This window comes from Pseudoliparis swirei, chromosome 13 (assembly GCF_029220125.1).
Source record: "Pseudoliparis swirei isolate HS2019 ecotype Mariana Trench chromosome 13, NWPU_hadal_v1, whole genome shotgun sequence".
NCBI lineage: Eukaryota > Metazoa > Chordata > Actinopteri > Perciformes > Liparidae > Pseudoliparis > Pseudoliparis swirei.
In genome coordinates, this window is record NC_079400.1 from 15,642,311 (window position 1) to 15,665,986 (window position 23,676).

The following is a 23,676-nucleotide window of genomic DNA, read 5'->3' on the forward strand; positions in this document are numbered from 1 at the left end:
CGACAGTCTCTGAGCAAATCTATGAGTTACACTGCTTTTGAATCCTCACAGTTCATTTCTAAGGAAGCCCTCTGGCGTTCCGGAGCAGAGTATAAACGCCTCTGATCATCACGTGTAGTGCGATGACAAACAGAATATAAGCAATGACTCAAGTAAGAGTCAGAACTATCTTGCATTAACCTACTCTGCAAGTTAAATTTACTTTCGTAAAAAAAGTACTTGGGAACATATTACGCAGTAAATGTGACTAGCTGGATATGTCCCTGTCATCTTTTATTCACTAAGCTCACTGAGCTCGACGGAGAGTGGAACAATTCCGCAACTATGCGTCCTTTTCTTTATTTTGTCACGTGCAATGTTTATATGAAGCATTTCCTGTTTCCACCCTTTAATATCGACACCTAGATCCATTAGTCTAAATGTTTACCAGCGCCACACCTTTGCAGAAATGCCATAATTATAGTAGTTATAGAGTACACAGTGCAATGTGAAATCACACACACACACACACATCCACACACATCATTTCACCCCTGCACACATCTCCATTGCTCTGCATCAAGCTGCCCACACACCCACCCGCACAAGACCACACACATCATTAACACTCCTTCCACATAAGTGACATCAATGTTTTGAAAGCCAGAGTGGCCTCACACACACACACACACACACTGTATATTTATAAATAGGGACTGTATGGTAATAGCGAAGCCTTCTAATTAGAGAGCACGTGGTTTACAGCAGCCGGCCACCGTTAATGCTCCCTGTGTTGGTTAGTGCACTCACATGAGTACTGTTATTTAACATTCTGGGCAAGAGGTTCTGTGGCTCACCAGGGGCTGCTGTGGCTATGAAAAACAAAAAGAGCGTGTATGTGAGTGTGTGTGGTGGGGCGGGGGTTGCAGGAGATGCTGTGCATGAGTCATCTGCTCCCCAGAGGACACATTAGTTCCATGTTTGTTGTCTGCTTTAATTCTGTGGAGGCTGTGTCCTTTCCAGTTTGGTGATGATATTAGTAAAAGACACAGTACTGGTAATACCAGCCTCAGTCGAGTAGCAGTAATAGTTTAAGTAGAGTCAGTTGCACCCTGACAGCGTTGGGACAAAGAAAAATTGCAGGTTTCCCTGAGAATAATAAGAAAAGTCCACATTTTCTCTTCCAACACATGTCTCTCCTGTAATAACAGACATCACACGCACGGCTGAGCAGCGATCGCCTCCTGCGCTGCTCTCTTACAATGGGTCTACTGTACAACAGCAATATGTATTTTCCATCTGCACTGGATAAACACAGAAGCCACTCCGATGTATTGAATATTGTCTCCCGCCAATTAGTTTGTCCTCCTGTCTCCCCTCTGCTGATTCATCATGTTGACGGCTCACTTGGTGCTCATCTAATGTTCCACACAATCTTTTTCACAAAATGCTCTCAGCCCGATTGGGGCTGTCTGCTCTCTGGCCTGATTTCCTGTTTGTTTTCAAGCTGAAAGACAAGCATGAAAAACTCTTTTTATTTCCCCGGTGCAACATTCCGATGGAGTCGGCAGTAATGCAGAGCCCCGTTTGTCGGGGGGCGTTATGAGGAGTTTGTAACAGCTTTAATTTCTCTTTACGACCGACCTTGGTCTGTGCATTTGTGTGTGTGCTGATAGCAGCTCTTGATCCCAAAGCTTCCATTTTCTTTCCAGATATGCTTGCCATTCTTTTTTTCCGGCCCTTTATCTACTTGGACAGACTCGTTTTTTTATAGTAATGGATGAAAGGTCAAATTAATGGTTCACGGCACAATCCTGTGGGGCACAGCATTGTATCCTCAACGGTTTAGGCCCTTTGTGGTGAAGCTTATTTGTTCCACTTTCCCAGAGCACACAGTCCTCTGTATGCGCTGCAGAATGAGGAGATGTTTAGGTTTCAATTAAATTGCCATCGGCTCAATCAGCGATTGTCTTCGTATTAGTAATTACTAATAAGATCCGACAAGGATACCAACAACAAAACAAATGATCAACCACTCAAACCCGCTGGAGAGATTCTATTAGCTTATAGCGATAGATTCATTAGTGCCCATGATATACACACTGATTGCTGCTTATATAATTTAATGAGACAAAAATAGATTATTGTCAGCCGCCCGGTGCTCTTTCCCTCCTCCATCGTAACAGACACAAAGGAACATCTCGGGAGGTTTGCTACATATATAAATCAGTTAAATGTTATTTTGTCCAGGTTACCTTTGACGAGCCTATACAACAGTGAAATATATATGTTTGTGTGTGTATATATATCTGTATTATGTATTTGTGTATATATGTATGTATGTGTATGTATACATATATACATATATGTATGTATTCATGTATATGTATACATATACATATACATGTTCTGTGCATCCCAGCTGCTCCTGAACGCATCATCTCACTCTTCCGGTAAGCTTTGGTTGCCAGCTCAACAGCGAGCATGACTTCTTCTTCTCTCCCTCCCGCTCCCTCTTGCTCAGTGTGTCTCATGTATAGTTATCCCCCTGCCTCCCTTAATGATAACGATACATGCAACAAGTGTAGTTTATTTGCTAGGTTGGAGGCAGGTCTAAGTGGGTTAGATGCACGGCTCCGCGCTATCGAAGCTCAGACAGCTATGCTAGTTAGCCCGCCCTCTCCCGTAGTCGGCGCGGAGCTACAGTCAGCTGTTAGCTGTGCCCCGGCGGTAACCGTGCAGCCGGATGGTTGGGTAACTGTTCGCAGGAGTCGTAAGTCTACACAGAAGCCCGCTGTGCACCAACCACTTCACGTTTCGAACCAGTTTTCCCTGCTCAGCGACACACCCGCTGAGGAACACACCCTGGTTATCGGGAGCTCTATAGTCAGGAACGTGAAAATAGCGAAGCCACGGACCAGAGTCGTGTGCCTCCCGGGGGCCAGAGCGGGCGACGTGGAGTCTTGTTTGAAGCTGCTGGCTAAGGATAAGCGGAGATACAGTCAGATTGTAATACACGGTGGTAATGACGCCCGAGCCCGCCGCTCGGAACTCACTAAAATTAATGTGGAATCGGTGTGTGCTTATGCCAAGACGTTGTCGGACACCGTAATTTTCTCTGGCCCTCTCCCAAATTTGCAGACAGACGAATTGTATAGCCGAATGTCGTCTTTCAACCGCTGGCTGTCGAGGTGGTGCCCAGCGAATAATGTGGGCTACGTAGACAACTGGAAGACTTTCTGGGGAAAACCTGATCTGATGAGGAGAGACGGCATTCATCCCACGTTGGACGGAGCGCGTCTCATTTCTGCGAATATGACCAAGTTGATCACCGGACTTAATCTATGACAACCCAGGGTTCAGATCAGGAACCGGGAGCAGAGTTGTAGTTTAACACCCTTCTCTGCTCTTCCATTCGAGCAGTTACCCACCCTTGACTTTAGAGTAGAGACTGTGTCTGTCCCACGGCCACTTCAATTAAATAAATCAAAAGTAAGCAGAAGAGGAGTCGTACACAATAACCTTATACAAGTTAACACAATTATTTCAGCAGTGCAACAAAATAGGTCTATTAAATGTGGTCTCCTAAATATTCGATCTCTGTCATCTAAAGCTGTGTTACTGAATGATTTAATATCAGATAATCACATTGATTTATGTTGCCTAACTGAAACCTGGCTGAGCCATGAAGAATATGTCTGCCTGAATGAATCGACTCCTCCAAGTCATATTAATACTCACATTCCTCGAGGCACCGGTCGAGGAGGTGGAGTAGCAGCCATCTTTGAATCGAGCCTATTAATTAATCCTCAACCAAAATTACACTACACCTCATTTGAAAGCCTTGTTCTTAGTCTTTCACATCCAACCTGGAAAACACTACAGCCAATTCGATTTGTGATTCTGTACCGCAACCAGGTCCATATTCAGAGTTTATATCTGAATTCTCAGAATTTATATCAAGTTTGGTTCTTAAAACCGATAAAGTTATTATTGTTGGAGATTTTAATATCCATGTGGATGTTGATAATGATTGCCTTAGTGCTGCATTCATCTCCTTGTTGGACTCGATTGGCTTCTGTCAGAGAGTACAGAAACCCACTCACAGCTTTGGCCACACGCTTGATCTTGTTCTTACTTATGGCGTTGACATTGAGCATTTGAACGTCTTCCCACAGAATCCTCTTCTGTCAGACCACAACCTCATAACTTTTGAATTTATACTACCGGAGTGTACTCCGTTAGTCAAAAGTTTCTACACTAGATGTCTAACTGATAGTGCTGTAGCTAAATTTAAAGAAGCGATTCCTTCTGTATTTGATTCGATACCACGTCTCAATATAACAGAGGACTCCTGGTCTAACTTTAGTCCGTCCCAGATTGATCATCTTGTTGACAGTGCCATAGGCTCTCTGAGAATGACACTGGACTCGATAGCCCTCTGAAGAAGAAGACAGTGAGGAAGAGGAGGTTTGCTCCTGGTATAACCCTCAGACCCGCAAACTGAAGCAAGCGTCACGAAGCTTGAACGCATATGGCGTTCAACTAATCTCGAAGAATCCCGCTTAGTTTGGCGAGATAGTCTTAAAACATATAAGAAGGCCCTCCGTAATGCCAGAGCAGCCTATTACTCATCAATAATAGAAAAATAAAACAACCCCAGGTTTCTCTTCAGCACTGTAGCCAGGCTGACAGAGAGTCACAGCTCTGTGGAGCCGAGCATTCCTATAAACCTTAGTGGTAATGACTTTATGAACTTCTTTAATGAAAAGATTTTAACTATTAGGGACAAGATTAATAATCTCTTGCCCATAACCAGTGCCAATCTGTTCTCAAGTGGAATGGCCTTGGAAACCGCTGTATGCCCTGGTGTATATTTGAGGATTTTCTCCTATCAACCGTGACCAATTATCTTCAACGGTTTCTACTTGAACACGTCTACCTGTCTCTTGGACCCCATCCCGACGAGGCTGCTTAAAGACGTTTTGCCTTTAATTGGCGGCTCTCTATTAGATATTATCAATGTGTCTCTGCTAACAGGCCACGTACCACACTCCTTCAAGGTGGCTGTTATTAAACCTCTCCTGAAGAAGCCCACTCTGGATCCAGAGGTATTGGCTAACTACAGACCGATCTCTAACCTCCCCTTCCTCTCCAAGATCCTTGAGAAAGTGGTCGCAAATCAGTTGTGCGACTTTCTACATCATAATAGTTTATTTGAGAAATTTCAATCAGGATTTAGAAAACACCACAGCACCGAGACGGCACTGGTGAAAATTACAAATGACCTCTTAATGGCAGCAGATAAAGGACTCCTCTCTGTCCTGGTCTTGTTAGACCTTAGTGCTGCATTCGACACCATTGACCATGACATCCTGTTACAGAGACTGGAGCAGTCGATTGGCATTTCAGGCACGGCACTAATTTGGTTTAAATCCTATTTATCAGATCGATCTCAGTTTGTATTTGTAAACGATGACGCCGATAACCACCAACGTTAATCACGGAGTTCCACAAGGTTCTGTGCTTGGACCAATTTTATTTACCTTATACATGCTTCCTTTGGGCAATATTATCAGGAAACACTCCATAAACTTTCATTGTTATGCAGATGACACTCAACTATATTTATCGATAAAACCAGAGGAGAGCAACCAACTCGGTAAAATTCAAGCATGTCTTAAAGACATAAAAACATGGATGACCTGCAACTTCTTGATGTTAAACTCAGACAAAACCAAGTAATTTTAATCGGCCCTGAGCACCTCAGAGATCAATTATCTGGTGATGTGGATTCTGTAGACGGCATTGCCCTGGCATCCAACACCACTGTAAAGAATCTTGGCGTTATCTTTGATCGCGACTTGTCCTTTAACTCCCACGTAAAGCAAATCTCAAGGACTGCATTCTTTCATCTACGTAATATTTCAAAAATCAGGCACATCTAGTCTCAAAAGATGCAGAAAAATTGGTTCACGTTGTTACTTCGAGACTGGATTACTGCAACTCCTTATTAGCAGGCTGCTCTAATAAATCTCTTAGGTCCCTCCAGTTGATCCAGAATGCTGCAGCTCGTGTTCTCACTAAAACTAAGAAAAGAGATCACATCACTCCTGCACTAGCTGCTCTGCACTGGCTCCCAGTAAAATCAAGAATCACTTTTAAAATTCTTCTCTTAACCTACAAAGCCTTGATTGGTGATGCTCCATCATATCTTAAGGAGCTTGTCGCACCATATTGCCCCACTAGAGAGCTACGCTCACTAAATGCGGGACTACTTGTAGTTCCTAGAGTCTTAAAAGTAGAATGGGAGCCAGAGCCTTTAGTTATCAAGCTCCTCTTTATGGAACCAGCTTCCAATTTCAGTCCGGGAGGCAGACACAGTCACCTCGTTTAAGAGTAGACTTAAGACCTTCCTCTTTGACAGAGCTTATAGTTAGGGCTGAATCAGGTTTGCCCTGGTCCAGCCCCTTGATATGCTGCTATAGGCTTATAGCTGCCGGGGGAGGTGTTAGGATGCACAGAGTACCTAGCTCCTCTTTTTCTCTCCTTAAGGATGAATTTTCATCTCTCAATCACACGTTACTAACTCTGCTTTCTCCCGAAGTCCTTTTGACTTTACGTCTCATGGGGTCATCGGACCCTATGAGACGGCATAGATCCTATCTGCCTGATGGATCGTCTGGGTCGTGGAATTCCTGCTCATGACTACGCCACTGTTCTGTTGAGACTCGCCACTCCTCCTCCCCACCGCCATCTGCCTGATGGATCGTGGAGGTCTCCATCGTGGAATATGCCTACTATGAACTATTCATACACTCTGTCATATTCATTGAATGTATTTTAACTCTAAATCTGTCCTTCTGTACACATTACATCTATTGCATCTGTCCATCCTAGGAGAGGGATCCTCCTCTGTTGCTCTCCTCCAGGTTTCTTCCCTTTTTTTCCCCCTGAAGGGTTATTTGGGAGTTTTTCCTGGTCCGATGTGAGGTTTTGGGGCAGGGATGTCTATGTGTACAGATTGTAAAGCACTCCGAGACAAATTTGTAATTTGTGAAATTGGGCTATACAAATAAACTGAATTGAATTGAATATATATATATGTGTATGTGTATATGTATGTATCTATATATGTGTGTGTGTGTGTATATATGTATATATATATGTGAATATATATACATGTATATATATATATATATACATGTATATATATATGTATATATATATACATATATACAGGCAGGCACGTGCACAGACATTTTGGGGGGCAGGTGCTCAAACCAAAAAAAAGGGCACCCAATGCCAAAAAAACATTCTGACAGAGTTGAAGCATTAGCAGCAATACACTGATGAAGCTGTCCTCAACCTGCGTCTCCTCTGGCAGCATCAGACAGCTAGCTTACATTTTCTTTATGAATAAAGATGAATTATTATATAGCAACAACAGTACAAGCATTCTGATTGGCTAATGGGCGTCATGCCAGCCACGTATTGCCCTCCTAGTCTGATATGGATCAGTATTGCCCTCTTACGTCATTTTCAAAATGAGCGATATTGATAGACATCAACAGCCAAGAGCAGTGGTCCTCAAACTAAGGCCCGCGGGCCAGATACGGCCCGCCTCCACATTTAGCCCGGCCCTCTGAACAAGAGAGGCCTTATGATTTTTTTTCAGTCTGGCCACGCAAATCCTAGACTAGCCCGTTAAATAGAACGGAATAAGAACTCTCTCTCTCTCTCTCCTCTCTCTTTCTCTCTCTTTTCTCTCTCTTTCGCTCTCATCTCTCTTCTCTCTCTTCTCTCTCTCCCTCTCTCTCTTTTCTCTTGAATTCTCTCTATTCTCTTCTCTCTCTCTCCCTCTCTCTATTCTCTAAACATAACTAACGTCAGTAAACAGCTGGACGAGGCTTTGAAATCACGGAGTTTTTGTTTGTTTATTTTTTTAGGAACCGTCGGACCAGTCGTGACGTCATGTTTTCAGCAGCGCTAATGTTGTGGTTGATTTTTCACAAAACAACGTCAGGGGACAAACACCGTCATGACCTGTGTGTCTGATGCTGCGGGTCAGAGGAGAAGGAGGTGCAGCCGTTCGGTGGCACGAGGAGACCTGCGCGGAGGAGGAAGTGGAGGAGGAGGAGGAGGAGGGGGGGGGCTCGTGAGCGCCGCGGAGCGGGTCTAGGCGAAATTCTCACAAGAACTCAAATAAATGCCCCGTCGGATATTAAAACACATTTGGGGGGACTTGATGACAGAAAGAGTAACTTTTATTCTTAAATACGGATGAATAAAAAAAATGTGTCTCCAGCAAAAAGGGCACTTTACTCATCCAGGGCAAAGGGGTTGGTGCTTGAGCACCACTAGGGCTCTATCTGTGCACGTGCCTGTACAGGCACGTGCACAGATAGAGCAATCGCCGCGCACCGCAACGGAGACGATGCGCCCGGCGAGGGCCGCAGAGTGAGAGGTCCACGAGGGGATCCTCACGCACCGAGCGGAATCTCCGTGGTCAACTCAGCCGACTCTTACATGTCTGCCCCTAAAGACTGATGTTGACGGTAAGCGCATTCGATCGGGAGCGCGCGAGGGTTTTGATAAAGTTAGCGGAAGGATTTAAGTGACAACATCCGGTTTTGCAAAGTTAGCGGAAAGAACCACGTGAAACAACATCCGTTTTTCAAAATAAGATGTCGACAAATCATGCACGAACATATAAAAGTAAACAATGAACTGATTTTGTATCTTTATAGATCGTTTCTGAGATTCAGCTTAAATTATGCTAACATTAAAACATGTTTACTGTACCAAGGAAGAGTTTATAAAAATAAGTCAGACTTTTGTATGTTAAGAAAAGTCCTGTATATAGATTTCCCCAAGAGTTCCAGGAAATGAATAATGCAGATGTGTTCCATACATATCTGAAATCCCCTACAATAGCAATCAAACTATTTTAATGTATCAATTAGGACATTTTTCAAAGTAAAAGTCCTAAATGTTTAAAGAAATCGGTAATTTCTTTAATGTTTGAGTTGCTTTATATATGTATTTCCTCATAGTCCTAGGCAATAATGCTACACAATAAATAGAATGCTTCAATCGACACCGTGATCGGTATTATCGGATCGGCAGATACTGATTTCAGTGATCGGTGATCGGTATTATCGGTGATCGGCAGATACTGATTTCAGTGATCGGCACCAAAAACCTGATCGATGCATCTCTAATATATGTATGTATATATAGAGAGATCTGGTCTTGGCTTTCGTATCATCTCCCCTGACCTCTTTGGTCTCCTGTTTCCTCCTCTTGTAGGTGGATGACCTCAAGGCCAAGCTGGCTGCTCAGGAAGTGGAACTCAAGCAGAAGAACGAGGACGCGGACAAGCTGATCCAGGCAAGACCTTGTGTTGTGTTTTAGAACCAATAAAAAATATCCGTGTTGAGTGTTGGTGTTGTGTCACGTATCTGTGGAGGTTTCTTTGTGTTTTCTGCTCGTGGAACTTGACGTTTGTCAAGCAAGGTGCCAACAATGCAAAGTCTTCCAATGTGCTTAGTAATATGTCAATGCAATGCCACTCTGTTTCTCTTCTCCAAGATAGAACTGGACCACTTGTTTGTTGTGTCCATGCTGTGAGAACGACACCACCATTAGCCCAGCAGTAAACCCTGTTGCGCTTCCCCCAGGTGGTCGGGATCGAAACTGAGAAGGTGTCCAAGGAGAAGGCCATCGCTGATGAGGAAGAGCAGAAGGTAGCGGCCATTGCTGTCGTGGTCAGCGGCAAACAGAGAGACTGTGAGGAGGACTTGGCCAAGGCTGAACCGGCTCTGCTCGCTGCTCAGGACGCCCTCAACACCCTGAACAAGGTCTCACATCTCGCTCACATCCCCGTCGTATTGTATTGATTTACTCCACTACTCCTTCTCACTTTCTTTTCTTCCTTTTAAAGAGAGGCTGTGTTCGTTTCTCTGTTAGATTCCGTTCGTTATGTCCACACAAAGAAGACATCACTGTAGAGAAAATTATTGAATCGCAGGCTGGATCTTTGCTGGAATAAAGTCTTCTTTATGTTCCGCAGCATTTGACTTCATCCTCACATGTAGGTTTATGAAAACACGCTGTGTGTTTAAAGGTGCTCTTGTTCAGCAGGCGGAACAGACGGTTCAATCACAGCTCGGAGCCGCTGAAGAAGCCCTAATTACAATTCTCTGCTGTATTCCCAAAGTCAGCACAGGTTCTTCTTCCTTCAGTCTAATCCCTGTTCTCTCTCTCTTCCCCCAGCAGACAGCAGATATATACAGTTGCTCAATTAAATGACAGTTCTTTCATTCCCCTCCGTTGTCCCCTGTATGTGGCCGACCTCAGAAAAACCTGACGGAGTTGAAGTCGTTTGGCTCTCCGGTGGCGGCGGTGACCAACGTCACGGCCGCCGTCATGGTGCTGTCGGCGCCCGGCGGGAAAGTCCCAAAGGACCGCAGCTGGAAGGCCGCAAAGGTGATGATGGCCAAAGTGGACGCCTTCCTGGACTCTCTGATTAACTTCAACAAGGAGAAGATCCCAGAGACTTGCCTCAAAGCCATCCAGCCGTACCTGCAGGTGAGCAAAAGGCTCCACGTCCTACGTTACAGGGCGTGACTGCCATGACAGTGACTCATTAAGTTGAATTAAGCTCTGGCACCTCACTGCTTTAGTTTACAGACTATATGGATGTAACAGGGTTTTAGATGTCTGCTGAAAGTGCTTTCATTCTTTCCAGTGAAAAACAAACGTTAACTGATGCTCATCATCGTTGCCCGTTCATTTTGATTGGTCCATCTTGTCGATCTCAGGATCCAGAGTTCCAGCCAGATCTGGTGGCCTCCAAGTCCAACGCAGCGGCCGGCCTGTGCTCCTGGGTGGTGAACATTGTGAGGTTCTACCAGGTGTACTGCGAGGTGGAGCCCAAGCGGCAGGCTCTGAGCAAGGCCAACGCCGAGCTGGCTGCTGCTCAGGAGAAGCTCACCGCCATCAAGACCAAGATCAACGTAAGCCCTCACATTGGAACGAGGATACCGAAAATGAAAAGGGGATTTGCTACATGCCGAGTGTCTGTTTCTAAAGGAGGCCATAACAATATCTAAAATCCTGAGGATATCATGAAAGGACTTGAAGTCACTGACAGAAACACAGAGGCGTGTCTTTAAACTTTAGTTGGTGGGCTGAGCATTAAGCATCAACAGCTCCGTCACACCAAGAAGATATGCAATACAATACGAACGTACTGCCACAGAAAGAGAATAAAGACGACCAGAGGCTCTCCCAAGCAGCAAAGAGCAGGATATGAATTATTGTATCACGGCTTGAGTGACAGTTGACTCAAAAGTGCAGCAGCAGCTGCTGGAGTGCCATTAAAGGCTTTCACCGTTCATCAATCTAAAACCTCAAACCCACTGATAGAAGCAGCTGTAAATAATTGTTTCTCCGTGGCGTTTGGCATTCAACAGAGCGCCACTCCCATCACACCTGCCGAGTGACGACTCGTAATCCGGTCCACATGACTTTGTGTCATCTTTCAGCCCTCAGTCGGGTCGCTGAGTGGAGAGTGGGTTCGGCGCCAAGGGGGATGAGCAATGCTCAGACTACTGGACCTGCCCTCCCATAAATCCTGTTAGTCCTTGTGCTAATTGCTTCCATATGCCAAATAAATCCAGAGCAACGGGAATTATAACTTTCACACTAATGTTCACACACTTCCAAGTTTCTTTCATTACTTTAGCTCCCTCTGTTCTCCGTCTGACAGTTCTTTAGGACCACGCTGTATTTTAACAAGGGTGTTTGTGTGTGGGTGTGTGTGTGGGTGTGTCCTATCAGCACCTGAATGAGAACCTGGCCAAGCTGACAGCCAAGTTTGAGAAAGCCACAGCAGACAAGCTGAAGTGCCAACAGGAAGCAGAGTCAACGGCGCGCACCATTGCCCTGGCCAACCGCCTGGTGAGTAGGGTCACACACACACACACATACTCACACACACTCGGTCCCACTTGCTCCTTCCCTCAGATGCAGTAGGTACAGATGGGTCCACACTTGTCTTGATATACATGTATACCTCTAACTCCTTTCAGCTTGTCTTAACTCCACATCTTTATGTTTAGTTTGGGAGGAAAACAGCACAAAACATTATTATGAATTGATTTAGCCATTTACAATTGTCACGCACATTCTTCTCAGAGCCATAACTCTCACACACACACTAGGATGTTCACATGATAGATGTCAGAGCATGAACTTCATTAACTTCATAACCTTCATGATCTTTATGACTTATACAAGCATATAAGAAGAGGATAAATGACAATCAGAACCAGTGGAATGTATCGATGTTGAAGCATTATAGATGAGTTCTAACAAAGTATGAATCTGACGATAATAAATGAAAACAGAGAAAGAAGTGCAGCGGCTGTTTTACACACATACACCCAAAAGCTATTTTTACATCTGCTTGTTCATGCTTGTCTCTTTCTTATGTGCACAATACATATGTTTACAAACACACACACACGTATATAATTCCCACCATCAGCTGCCAGTGTGTAAATGTGCTGCTGACAGCAACATAAAGAGGAGTGTTGACACTGTTAGTATGATAATGTGAATTATGCAGAAGCCCATTTCAAAAGACCTGACAGAGGCAATGAGAGGTTATGCTCTGCTCGTCAGTCACCGCCGGCTGAAGAGAACCGACAGAAGAGACATGAAGGTGAACTTAATTGATCCCTGAAGACCAGTTGGATCAGTCGAGGAGTGGGTACACGAGCAGAGCGGTGATGAACAATATGAAGACCTAATGAAAAGGACTTGTTGTTGTTCATGAGATTCATGAGATTCTCTGATGTTCATTCTGCTGAGCATCAACGACGGCAGCTGTAGGTGAATGTAGATCAGATGTTACAGATGTTAGAGTGATGCTGTCCCTGTGGTTCAGGTGGGGGGTCTGGCATCGGAGAACGTCCGCTGGGCGGAGGCTGTAGAAAACTTCAAGAAACAGGAGAGGACTCTGTGTGGGGACGTCCTCCTCATCACCGCCTTCATCTCCTACCTGGGCTACTTCACCAGGCGCTACCGCCTCCAGCTCATGGACGACATCTGGAGGCCCTACCTCAGTCAGCTGGAGGTGGGTGGCCTCGCTGGGCAGGATGTAACTACATGTCAGGACTCCAGCAGCTATGGAGAGACCACTGGCTGTTAGCTCGGGTGCTTGTGGGGAAGACAACATTCATGGAAACATATTTCATAACTTCATTTCTGTGGGTTATTAGAACGCTGCACTTACCAAAGTAAATGCTGACATCTTGGAATCCAGCGACAGACTGGGCAACACGCTTTCTACTGCACATGCTCAGTAGGGGTTCTCCTTCTCACATACTTCATATTGGGATGATGTCACATTTTGAATAAGAAAGTTTTACAAATGTATTCACTCATGGTGTAGTTATGCACACTCATGATGTAGTTATGCACATTCATGATGTAGTTATGTACACTTATGATGTAGTTATGTACACTCATGATGTAATTATGCACATTCATGATGTAGTTATGTACACTTATGATGTAGTTATACACACTCATGATGTAGTTATGCACATTCATGATGTAGTTATGTACACTTATGATGTAGTTATACACACTCATTATGTAGTTATGCACATTCATGATGTAGTTATACACATTCATGATGTAGTTATGCAGCTTTACGACCTGTCTGAGCTTCTCACAGAAGGGACTGATTGGTCAACATGAGCTGCTCATGTTTTCCCAGGTGCTGATGGAAATCAGATGCTCAACAATAAACCCACATGTACAAGTATCATCTTAATTGCATGTGTCCACAATACCTTGTGCATCTGTAACAGAACGTGTATTCTTATAAATGAATCTCGTATTTAATGATGCAAACTGAATGTGTACTCTATCATCTGTAAGGTCCCCATCCCAGTGACCCCTGACCTGGACCCTCTGACCATGCTGACGGACGACGCCGACATCGCGGCCTGGCAGAACGAGGGGCTTCCTGCTGACAGGATGTCCACTGAGAACGCCACAATTCTCACTTCCTGCCTGCGCTGGCCCCTCATGGTGGACCCCCAGCTGCAAGGCGTCAAGTGGATCAAAGCCAAATACGGCGAAAACCTACGAGTCATCCGCATGGGACCGAGAGGGTGAGCGGCGTTACGTGAGAAGAGCTCACGGCCATCTCGGGATTGAGATGCTGAAGGAGCGATGCTGCTGTCTCATCCTCAGGTACCTGGAAGCCGTGGAGAGAGCGCTGGCAGCAGGGGATGTGGTTCTGATAGAGAATGTGGAGGAAACAGTGGATCCTGTTCTTGGTCCTCTTCTGGGCAGAGAAACTATTAAGAAGGGCCGGTAAGGAAGACGTCCACCTTTTTAAAAATCTTGTTAAACCTCAACCGCCTCAACACAATCTCCCCTCGGGAGATTTAAAATAGATTATTTGAAGGAAACGGTCGTTCACAAAAGACTCTCACCTGGAGCTCGTGTGGAACTGAAGTTTTTAGAGCAGAGCAGCTGATGCTGGATTCAAAGTGAATCATATCCAATCATATTCTTCTTTATAATAAAGCACAATAGCACCGTCTGCCTGGTTGACACATTATGAGTGTTTCCTGTTGGCCCTTTCTTTAGCAAACTAGTAAACATGAAGCATGAAGCAATACTGTCCTACTCTAGCTGTAACACATCTGTTTGAGACCAGCAGCCTCTTTACGCTCTGGACTGCTCTACACACCTATTGCATGTGCCGGATCAATACTGCTGCCAGCTTCACAAAGTCAAGTCATACAGTGGAAACACACGTTCTCTTTCAAGCAATGACTGACATAATAACAGACGGTTCTGCTTTGGAGGACTTCAATGAGAGCTATAGGCTTATAGCTGCCGGGGGACGTTTTAGGATGCACTGAGTACCTATCTCCTCTTTTTTCTCTCCTTAAGGATGAATTTTCATCTCTCAATCACACGTTACTAACTCTGCTTTCTCCCCGGAAGTCCTTTTGACTTTACGTCTCATGGGGTCATCGGACCCTATGAGACGGCATAGATCCTATCTGCCTGATGGATCGTCTGGGTCGTGGAATTCCTGCTCATGACTACGCCACTGTCCTGTTGAGACTCCGCCCACTCCTCCTCCCCACCGCCATCTGCCTGATGGATCGTGGAGGTCTCCATCGTGGAATATGCCTACTATGAACTATTCATACACTCTGTCATATTCATTGAATGTATTTTAACTCTAAATCTGTCCTTCTGTACACATTACATCTATTGCATCTGTCCATCCTAGGAGAGGGATCCTCCTCTGTTGCTCTCCTCCAGGTTTCTTCCCTTTTTTTCCCCCTGAAGGGTTATTTGGGAGTTTTTCCTGGTCCGATGTGAGGTTTTGGGGCAGGGATGTCTATGTGTACAGATTGTAAAGCACTCCGAGACAAATTTGTAATTTGTGAAATTGGGCTATACAAATAAACTGAATTGAATTGAATTGAATTGAATCATATGAAAGAAGAAGGCCCCGTTTCCTCCTGTTTGAGTGAACATCACAGCAGCCGCTGTGTTCAAAGTTACTACTTGTCTGCTTTGATGACATCTTTCTCTTTCACAATCCCTCCTCCATGTAATGGCTCTGAATGATCAGAACTCTCTGGCTCTCGTTCACCAGGTACATAAAGATCGGGGACAAGGAGTGCGAGTACAACCCCAGTTTCCGTCTCATCCTACACACCAAGCTGGCCAGCCCTCATTACCAGCCAGAGCTGCAGGCCCAGTGCACCTTGATCAATTTCACCGTGACCAGAGACGGTCTGGAGGACCAGCTGCTGGCCGCCGTGGTCAGCATGGAGAGACCTGACCTGGAACAGCTAAAGGTGAGGCGGTCAGAGAGATACATGATCTCTTTCTATATGATGGATATCTGCAGAAATGTGAAAGAACCTGAGCAGACATGAAAGACTCTTAAGGCGCGATCAGAGAACAAACCACCGCTCCACGCTCCACTCACACATCTCCTCTGTGCAGGTGTAATTAAAGGCCCATTGAGATGAGTTTGTGAGCGCTCTCATTACCCACCTCCAGCCACACGTCTGAAGAACACATCATCCGTCTAGAACATCACAAACGGCTGCAGGTCCTGGCTCTTTGATTCCAAAACAATCAGCTGGTGCCTTTGATTAATGGCAAACTGAGTGGGTCTGTGATAAGGATGGCGCTTTGGGTCCCTCTCTTCGGGACACTGGAGCACTGCGCGGCTGTGGCTGCCGAGCCCTTTTCACTGCTGCACAGAGATCAGCCTCTTGCCCTTCTACTCTGAGTCAAACTAGCGTGTGGTTTCAGAAGGCTGGTATTCCTGCAGCAACAGAGGCATGACGTGTAACACCACAGTGTGTATATGTGTGTGTGTCTATTTTACACAGACCTCGGCTCGGCTCTGTGACCACCGCTAACAGATTAGCAGTTCACACCGCTAACAGATTAGTGGTGGGAACTGCTCTCGTATCTGGGTCTTGGTTGAGATCTGGTCACTCATGGCACATCCTTGTAATACTCATTCTATTCCGTTTATTTTGTATAGCCCATTCTCACAAGTTACAAACTCCCTTCAGAGGGCTTTACAGTCTGTACACATATGATGCGTAGCATCAGCAGCGCCATGGCATCAGACCCAGCCAGGTCCGATGGACCCTATGAGACGTGACGTCACAAGGACTCGAGGGAGGAAGAAGAGTTAGTTATGTGCAATGACGAAACGTGAATTTGTCCATAAGTAGAGAGAGGAGAGAGGTGCTCAGTGTATCCTACACGTCCCCCAGCAGCCTATCAGCCTATAGCAGCATCTCTAGGGGCTGAATCAGGTTCACCTGGTCCAGCCTATAACTATAAGACCATCAAGAGGAAAGTCTTCAGTCTACTCTACATGAGGTGACTGTGTCTGCCTCCAGGACTGAAGGTGGAGCTGGTTCCATAAAATAGGAGGAGCTTGATACCTGAAGGCTCTGGCTCCATCCTACTTTTCTACTCATCAAAGCATTCATGGAGCCTTTGTGCCCTGCCTGGGAATATTCAATTCAATTCAGTTTATTTTGTGGAGCCCATTATCACAAATTACAAATTTTCCTCAGAGGGCTAAAATATCTGCATTAGTCTTTCACTCGTGTGTTTATAGAGAATCTTTTGCTGACATAAACATGAATGTATGTGGCCACCTGTCAACTCAATACGTTCATTACCCCTCTGCTGGTCTCAAACCCTGAACTCGTTATCTGCCACTGCGGTTCAAATTCCTGTGAGCTAAAACGGTGAAACATGGCCCAATAACTGGAAATGATGTGCAAGTGCTTCCCAAGAAACGTGACTCGCATGGGCCACATGGTGGCGCTGTCATTAATACTCAAAAGGCCACAAGTGACTTCACACCACCATGTCCAGCTACGTGTGCTCTATAAACAAAGCTCCAAACCACCAACGTCTTTCCAACTAAACTTTACACCGTTTTTAATTTTTGGGGTAACACATCTCCTCAACCAGAGATCGCATTTGAAACACATTTTCTGGGGATAATTTTGGACCCACATTCACATATAATGCTTGTTGATATCTTTGTTTTTCTTTTTCAATTCTATTCAATTCTATTCAATTCATTTGCCCAATAACACAAATCACAAGCTCCCTTCAGAGGGCTTTACAGCCTGTACACATACGACACCCCTGACCTTTGACCTCACATCGAATCAGGAACAAAATGGAAAAAACCCTTTTTGGGGAAAGAGGTGAAGAACCCTTCAGGAGAGCAACAAAGGAGGATCCCTCTCCAGGATTGACAGGACAATAGATGTCATGTGACGAATTACATGAATATGAATATGATAGAATGTATGAATAATTAGTAGTAATCATGGACCACGATCCAGACCTCCACACATTTCATTGGATAAATATTGACCAATGAAAATGAAAAGGGAATCGCTCAACACACAAATAGACAAAATTATTTGAGCTAATCATCACAAAACTTGCAGTATATGTCTACAAGAATACATGAAACGTACCATGAAGTGTCATTCAAATCAACCTATAGGGGGCGCTGCAAATGCAAATCACGTAAAAACTATGTCATTATTTCAGTTCAGCCGGGATGGCCATCACTTCTTCATCTGTCCAGTTGTCACTCTCATTACTATGTGTTCAAGGCCGTGTTCATGACCTGGTTAGTTTGAAGTATCAACATCTTAGATAATGATTGACAATATCAAGAAATACAGTATGAGCTTTTGAAAAACAAGTCCCCATCGTGTGGCCGTCACCCTGGATACGCTTCCTGCTGCTCTCTTCTGTTCATTACCGAGCTCCAGGAATGTGTAATTGTGTCTTCACGCTCCTCAAAGGAGTTTCATCTTCTTTGTGTCCTTTATTTATGTTCACACGTCCACCTCTCCACACTCAGAGGAGACTCTCTAAGTTTATTTCCCTTTCTAATGTAAATTACTGTCTCTGTTGCGAAGACCCTGGACAAGGAGGAGCTGTTGTGTCACTCAGCGGATGACCTGCTGGTCCCTTTAAGGCCGGCCCACGTATAGGACAGCAGACTGCGGTAATGAGCAGCCGACCGTTAGGGGATCCACCGTCTGGTGTGAATGAAAATGTTCCTAATTACGTGAAGATTCTCTTGGATCAAAGCTCCAGCGTAACGATGCCTCACGCTCGTCTCAACCACTATCTGTGCTTTTCATGTCAGCGGTTTGAAGTGGATTAGCCGCTGCTGCTGCTGCACCATGGCAATTAGACAACACATGGACACGCTTCCACTGTTCCCTTAAATATGTCGCTTGTTAAACGCAGGCAAAGGAAACCAAAAGTGCCCGCGTGCTCAGAAGCAGTCTAGCTGGAGCATCATGTGGGCACCCTGCCTGTAACGGTCTCGTACAACGCCATCTACATGTTGATGGTTTCCAGGAGGTGTCCTTGTTTACGCCTGTCCTCTGTGTAGGACCTGTCGGCTTTCATAGATGGACAAATCAGCATTACTAATAAATGGAGAGCGGGAGTTATTCCAGAGTTATTTAAAGCCTATTATGTCCCCTCAGCAAAAAGGGAAATGTGATTCAATGAAGCGTGTTCCATTAGCATTTCGGATGAGGAGAAAAAAAACAAGATCTGGAACTCACTTATCATTTTAATAACTAACAGTTGAAGGTGTGAGGTTCCCTCCAAGCACCTTCCTATCAAAGCGTGGCCTGTATTATGTAGTGCTGAATGGCTTCTTAAACAACCCGCTCTGATAAGATCAGCACACTGATAGCGGAGTGTAAATGTACCTGTGTATATCCTCAGAATGACTCGCTGTCATTATGCTTTAACGAGGTGAGCGTAGACGGCGGCTGGGTGGAAGAGCCTTCATTTCAACCAAGTCAGGAGCTTTCTGAGAGAGCACCGGGGATCGGCCCACAACCTTCCACCACAACTACCTCCGGCCCTGTCCTCCCTGTGCACGTGCGCGCACGCGATCATCCGTGTGTGTCTTTGCTTCCCCGACCTTCCGTTAATGAGAACTAAAATGCTCCATTTCCCAGATTACCTTAGCAGGGCTGCTCTGTGGAACTCGCTAATCATTTACCTAAAAAATTATAGATGTAATATCTCATTTTAATCCCAATTGGAGTGTTCTGCTGACTAGTTAATTGTTTGTTTTTGCCATGCAAGGGTAATTACAAGTACAATGTGCCAGAGGAAAGCTAATCATTAAAAACAGACTTATTACTGGGTCCAGTTGGGAGTGTGCTCCCCTCGTGTGGGCAGTAGAAGGTGTAAGGTATTCTCAAAACTGGGGCACTACGCAGATGGTGGAGAAACAGGCTTCCGGACACGCATGGATTAAGTTATCAACATTTAATGGCAGAAAGTGAATCAAACATTCAACGCGCTCTATCCTCGTGTCCAGGCTGCAGGCTCCCGGCACCTTCCGGACGCACAACCTTCCCTTCGGGGCTTACCTGAGAAAAGAGAAAGATCCCTCTACAAACACGGAGTCTAATACTCTTCCTGTTTTCGGTCAAAACCGTCACTTCCGGTTCCAGTCGCTTTCACAATAAGATTCCCGTCTTGTAAAGTCACCTTCACAATAAAAGTCTCTTGTAATTGTGAGTCACTTCACGGATTTCAACCGGCTTCGTCAATGTATTATACTAACATACAGTCACTCTCATGCAATATACATTAATTCTTGCCATTTACATTTGCATAGAGTAAACATTACCCCTATGCTTCATAATACATTAATAACAATATCAATATTCTCCTTAATATTGTCTATTATAATATCTTTCTATATGTATTAATTTAAACCATAAGACCTCTGCAGATGTTATCAAAATAAACTATTACAACTTAACAATCCCTCCTTTTATACTTATCCAATAGTATAAACAACCCAGTAATAGCCCTTTTATTTTGACCCTCTATGTAAACAAACATTGTACAACATTTTAATAAGCACTCATTATCATTCAGCATCCCTGTGGAAGAAGAACATCACTCCCTCCTTGCATCCCTGCTTCTCAAGGAAACTAAATAACACTAAGTGTCAGTGTGAATGTATTCATCACAGGTAAAACATCTTGCTGTCCTGATGGTTCCGGTTGATGTAACGTGTGCACTAAGTGTCTATCTGTGCAGGTGTCTGTGCATCCCTGTGAATCCAGTCCCTCCGCATACATGCTCTGCAACTCCAGTTCCTCAGTTCCTCCAAGCAGATTGTCAATGATGGTTGCGATTGTCCCACTCAGCTGAGGGAGCATGAACTACTGCGTCCACAGACTGCAAGCAGTTAACTGTCTACCAGCAATTCACACTCACTAAATCTCAGCTGAGGACTTCTCAAGGATCTCGGCCTACATGCAGCTACCTGCATGCAGTGGTTCTCTGGTCGAAAAAGCCTTGTCTCTGGAACCTGTCTCATACCTCCCCGGGCGTCCCAGCCCCTGGGGAGATATTTACTCCTCATGGTTGTCACTGGCTGAGCCGTCGGTCCGTCGGTGGATTCGCATATCCACATGATGTCATCTGTCCCTCTTCCTCTGCATCGTTCTGTCCTCTGCTCCGAATGGCATCGCAGGGGTCCTCAGGATGGCTCCGTCTGCTCCTCAGTCTCTCTGAGCCAGGTGATGATGGTGTCCGATGCTCCTGTGGGCAGCTCCTCATGGCAGGTCCTCACAGCAGGCAGTCAGCACACGATGGACGATGCTGGAGCGTCAGGTGTAGCTGTTGGAGAAAATGAGAACACAACACAGCGGCCACTAGGGCGGCTCTATACAGAATGTGACACTTGACTATGAAAAATTGTCTATATCATAATTTCTATATTTAAATAAGTATCTAATACTTTCTAGGCTTGAATTCGCAATCTTTAACTGAGTCGGAGGAACAGCTTCTCACCCCGTGTGGGAGGAATCATCTATTAAATGGCCATCCGTCGTCCAACAGAGTCTCAATTACTTATCCAATCCAATCTAACTTTATTTATCTTTACTGGTTATGATAAATGTAATTGATCCCATCTATGGCCCTTGACTAGGGCATAGAAATATTCAAATCCTACTAGGATCTGATAGCAGGCAGGTATTCGTCCAGCACCCTCCTTTCTCGTGCTCGAACCCTAAAACAGCTTATGGGGAAAAACAAAACATTTGCACATCGAAGTGCCATTAATGACAGGAGACGGTGAGCGGTGAGAGTCGATGTTGTCTGCACACATCTTCCTATGTTGCAGTCCTAACTCTCTCTCTAATGTCTCAGATATGAACATAATTACAAAAATGTGAAATGGTGTCACTTGTGTGAGACCACTCACATCGAGGGCGCTCCGAGGTCCTTGCAATGACCTCAAAGCACCCCATTCGCCTGGACTTAGTCCACTGGCTCCTGGTGGGCTCCGGTAACCTGCTCAAAGAAAAACTTAACTGTGGTTAGTTCATTTCTCAAACCTTCTCCAAAGCCACGCCATGAACTCTGCTATCCCCTCCCTGGGCGATAGTCTGCTCCTGTGAATGTGTTCTCTAGATATATTTCTTCATGTAGGTGCTTGTTTCTGAATGTGTTAAGTGTTTGGTTGCAAAGTTGTGCCAGTCAGACCTGATCTAGATATATTTCTTCATGTAAGTGCTTGTTTCTAAAAGTGTTAAGTGTTTGGTTGCAAAGCTGTGCCAGCCAGACATGATCACTCCTCGAACGCCACATCTCGGTACCAGCCACAACTGTCTCTGCATCTTCCATCCCTCCTTTTTCTGAAACAACCTTTGATTCAGAAAACTCAAGGTGGATGCATGTTGCAGTGAACTTCTTGCTTGTTAAGGGGGATCAGGTACTGAGGCTTAATATATGTAAGGAAATGTAAATGTAGAGAACAGAAATTCCTAAAAAATTTCAGATCAAAATCCCTCAAAAATCGTAAGTCGATTTTTTTGAAAGAAATCGAAAGGAAATTTATTCTACACTATGTGTCTAATTTGTGGATGCGGTGCAGTTGGAAAAAATGCAAATTGGGGTGAATACAGTGCAATTGAACAGCATACAATATACATAGAATTTTATGTAAATGTATTACAACTCCCACATGTGGTCGAACAAAGGACCAAATGTCCCTTGCTCTCAGCTAACTCAAAATGGTGGATTTAAAACAGGACAAACATAAAACAAAAAACACGCTGTACCTCTTGTGTCCAAGTGGATCAGTAAGTCCCCTTTTGTGAATCCCCCATACCAGACACGGGCAACTCAACTGATTTATGTGGTCTAATGATCTTGTAACTACGACACAATTCAAAATGACGGCCGCCACGCTTACGTTATGTAACTTTAATCTCGTAAATAGCAACGATCACGCACTAATTTAGGATTTTATATTGGATATCTAGCGTGGTCTTAGTTAGACCCCGCGTCGTCTTCGTCCGATTAAACTATGTGCGTCAAACTAGCAAGCTAATGTGCAGCCACACCAATAGGATACAATGGGAGGTAATGATCCTGATCCACGAACTTCCACGCAACTGCACACTTCCCGCTTCTAGTACCAACTCTCATGCACATCAAATAGCCACAAGTCTTGTCTACAAAAACGTGTTACTCACAAAACAAACGAACAACAAGGACGCACAATATGACAAAAAACATGAACCGCGAAGCACACACAAACGCTGTTGCAGCAGCGACACACCTGGTGTAAAGCGCACACACAGGCCACACTCTCCAAACAAGGCCACACACACACAAAACACACACGAGATAACACGTGGAAAAACGTGAAGAGAGAGTGGAAAAATCTCTACAACACAAGGAACAACAGAAAAGAGACTACACGTGGAGAGAGTCTCTACACGAGGAACGGTAAAAGAAAACAGGAAAAAGAAATCACAGAAGGACACAAACACACCCAATCTTACACACGACTTCACATCAGTAACACGAAGCGCTCGATCGACCACACGGCCCACACGTGGGCGACTTTCACGCGTAAATGCCACTAAACGTGCAGAACATGCAAAACGCACTGGAACAAACACACACGACTACTCATCAATGACACGAAGCGTTCGATCAACCACGCGGGCCACACGTGGCCGACTTGCACGCGTAAATGCCACTAAACGCGCAGAACATGCA

General features: G+C 44.8%; 1 protein-coding gene across 4 annotated transcripts in view; it reads left to right on the forward strand.

The window, feature by feature from the left end:
- Nucleotides 1-23,676, forward strand: part of dnah9 (dynein, axonemal, heavy chain 9) — a 155,320-nt gene that overhangs the window by 89,614 nt on the left and 42,030 nt on the right. For 2 of the 4 annotated variants that reach the window (XM_056429060.1, XM_056429057.1), the window contains 9 exons: nucleotides 9,292-9,372; nucleotides 9,663-9,842; nucleotides 10,342-10,572; nucleotides 10,806-11,000; nucleotides 11,827-11,946; nucleotides 12,938-13,126; nucleotides 13,939-14,174; nucleotides 14,257-14,379; nucleotides 15,689-15,893. In XM_056429060.1, coding sequence (XP_056285035.1) covers nucleotides 9,292-9,372; nucleotides 9,663-9,842; nucleotides 10,342-10,572; nucleotides 10,806-11,000; nucleotides 11,827-11,946; nucleotides 12,938-13,126; nucleotides 13,939-14,174; nucleotides 14,257-14,379; nucleotides 15,689-15,893 — 1,560 coding nt within the window. Of the gene's footprint in view, nucleotides 1-8,449; nucleotides 8,538-9,291; nucleotides 9,373-9,662; nucleotides 9,843-10,341; nucleotides 10,573-10,805; nucleotides 11,001-11,826; nucleotides 11,947-12,937; nucleotides 13,127-13,938; nucleotides 14,175-14,256; nucleotides 14,380-15,688; nucleotides 15,894-23,676 lie in introns of those variants that run through there. The other 2 variants (XM_056429058.1, XM_056429059.1) reach the window with 2 other exon arrangements.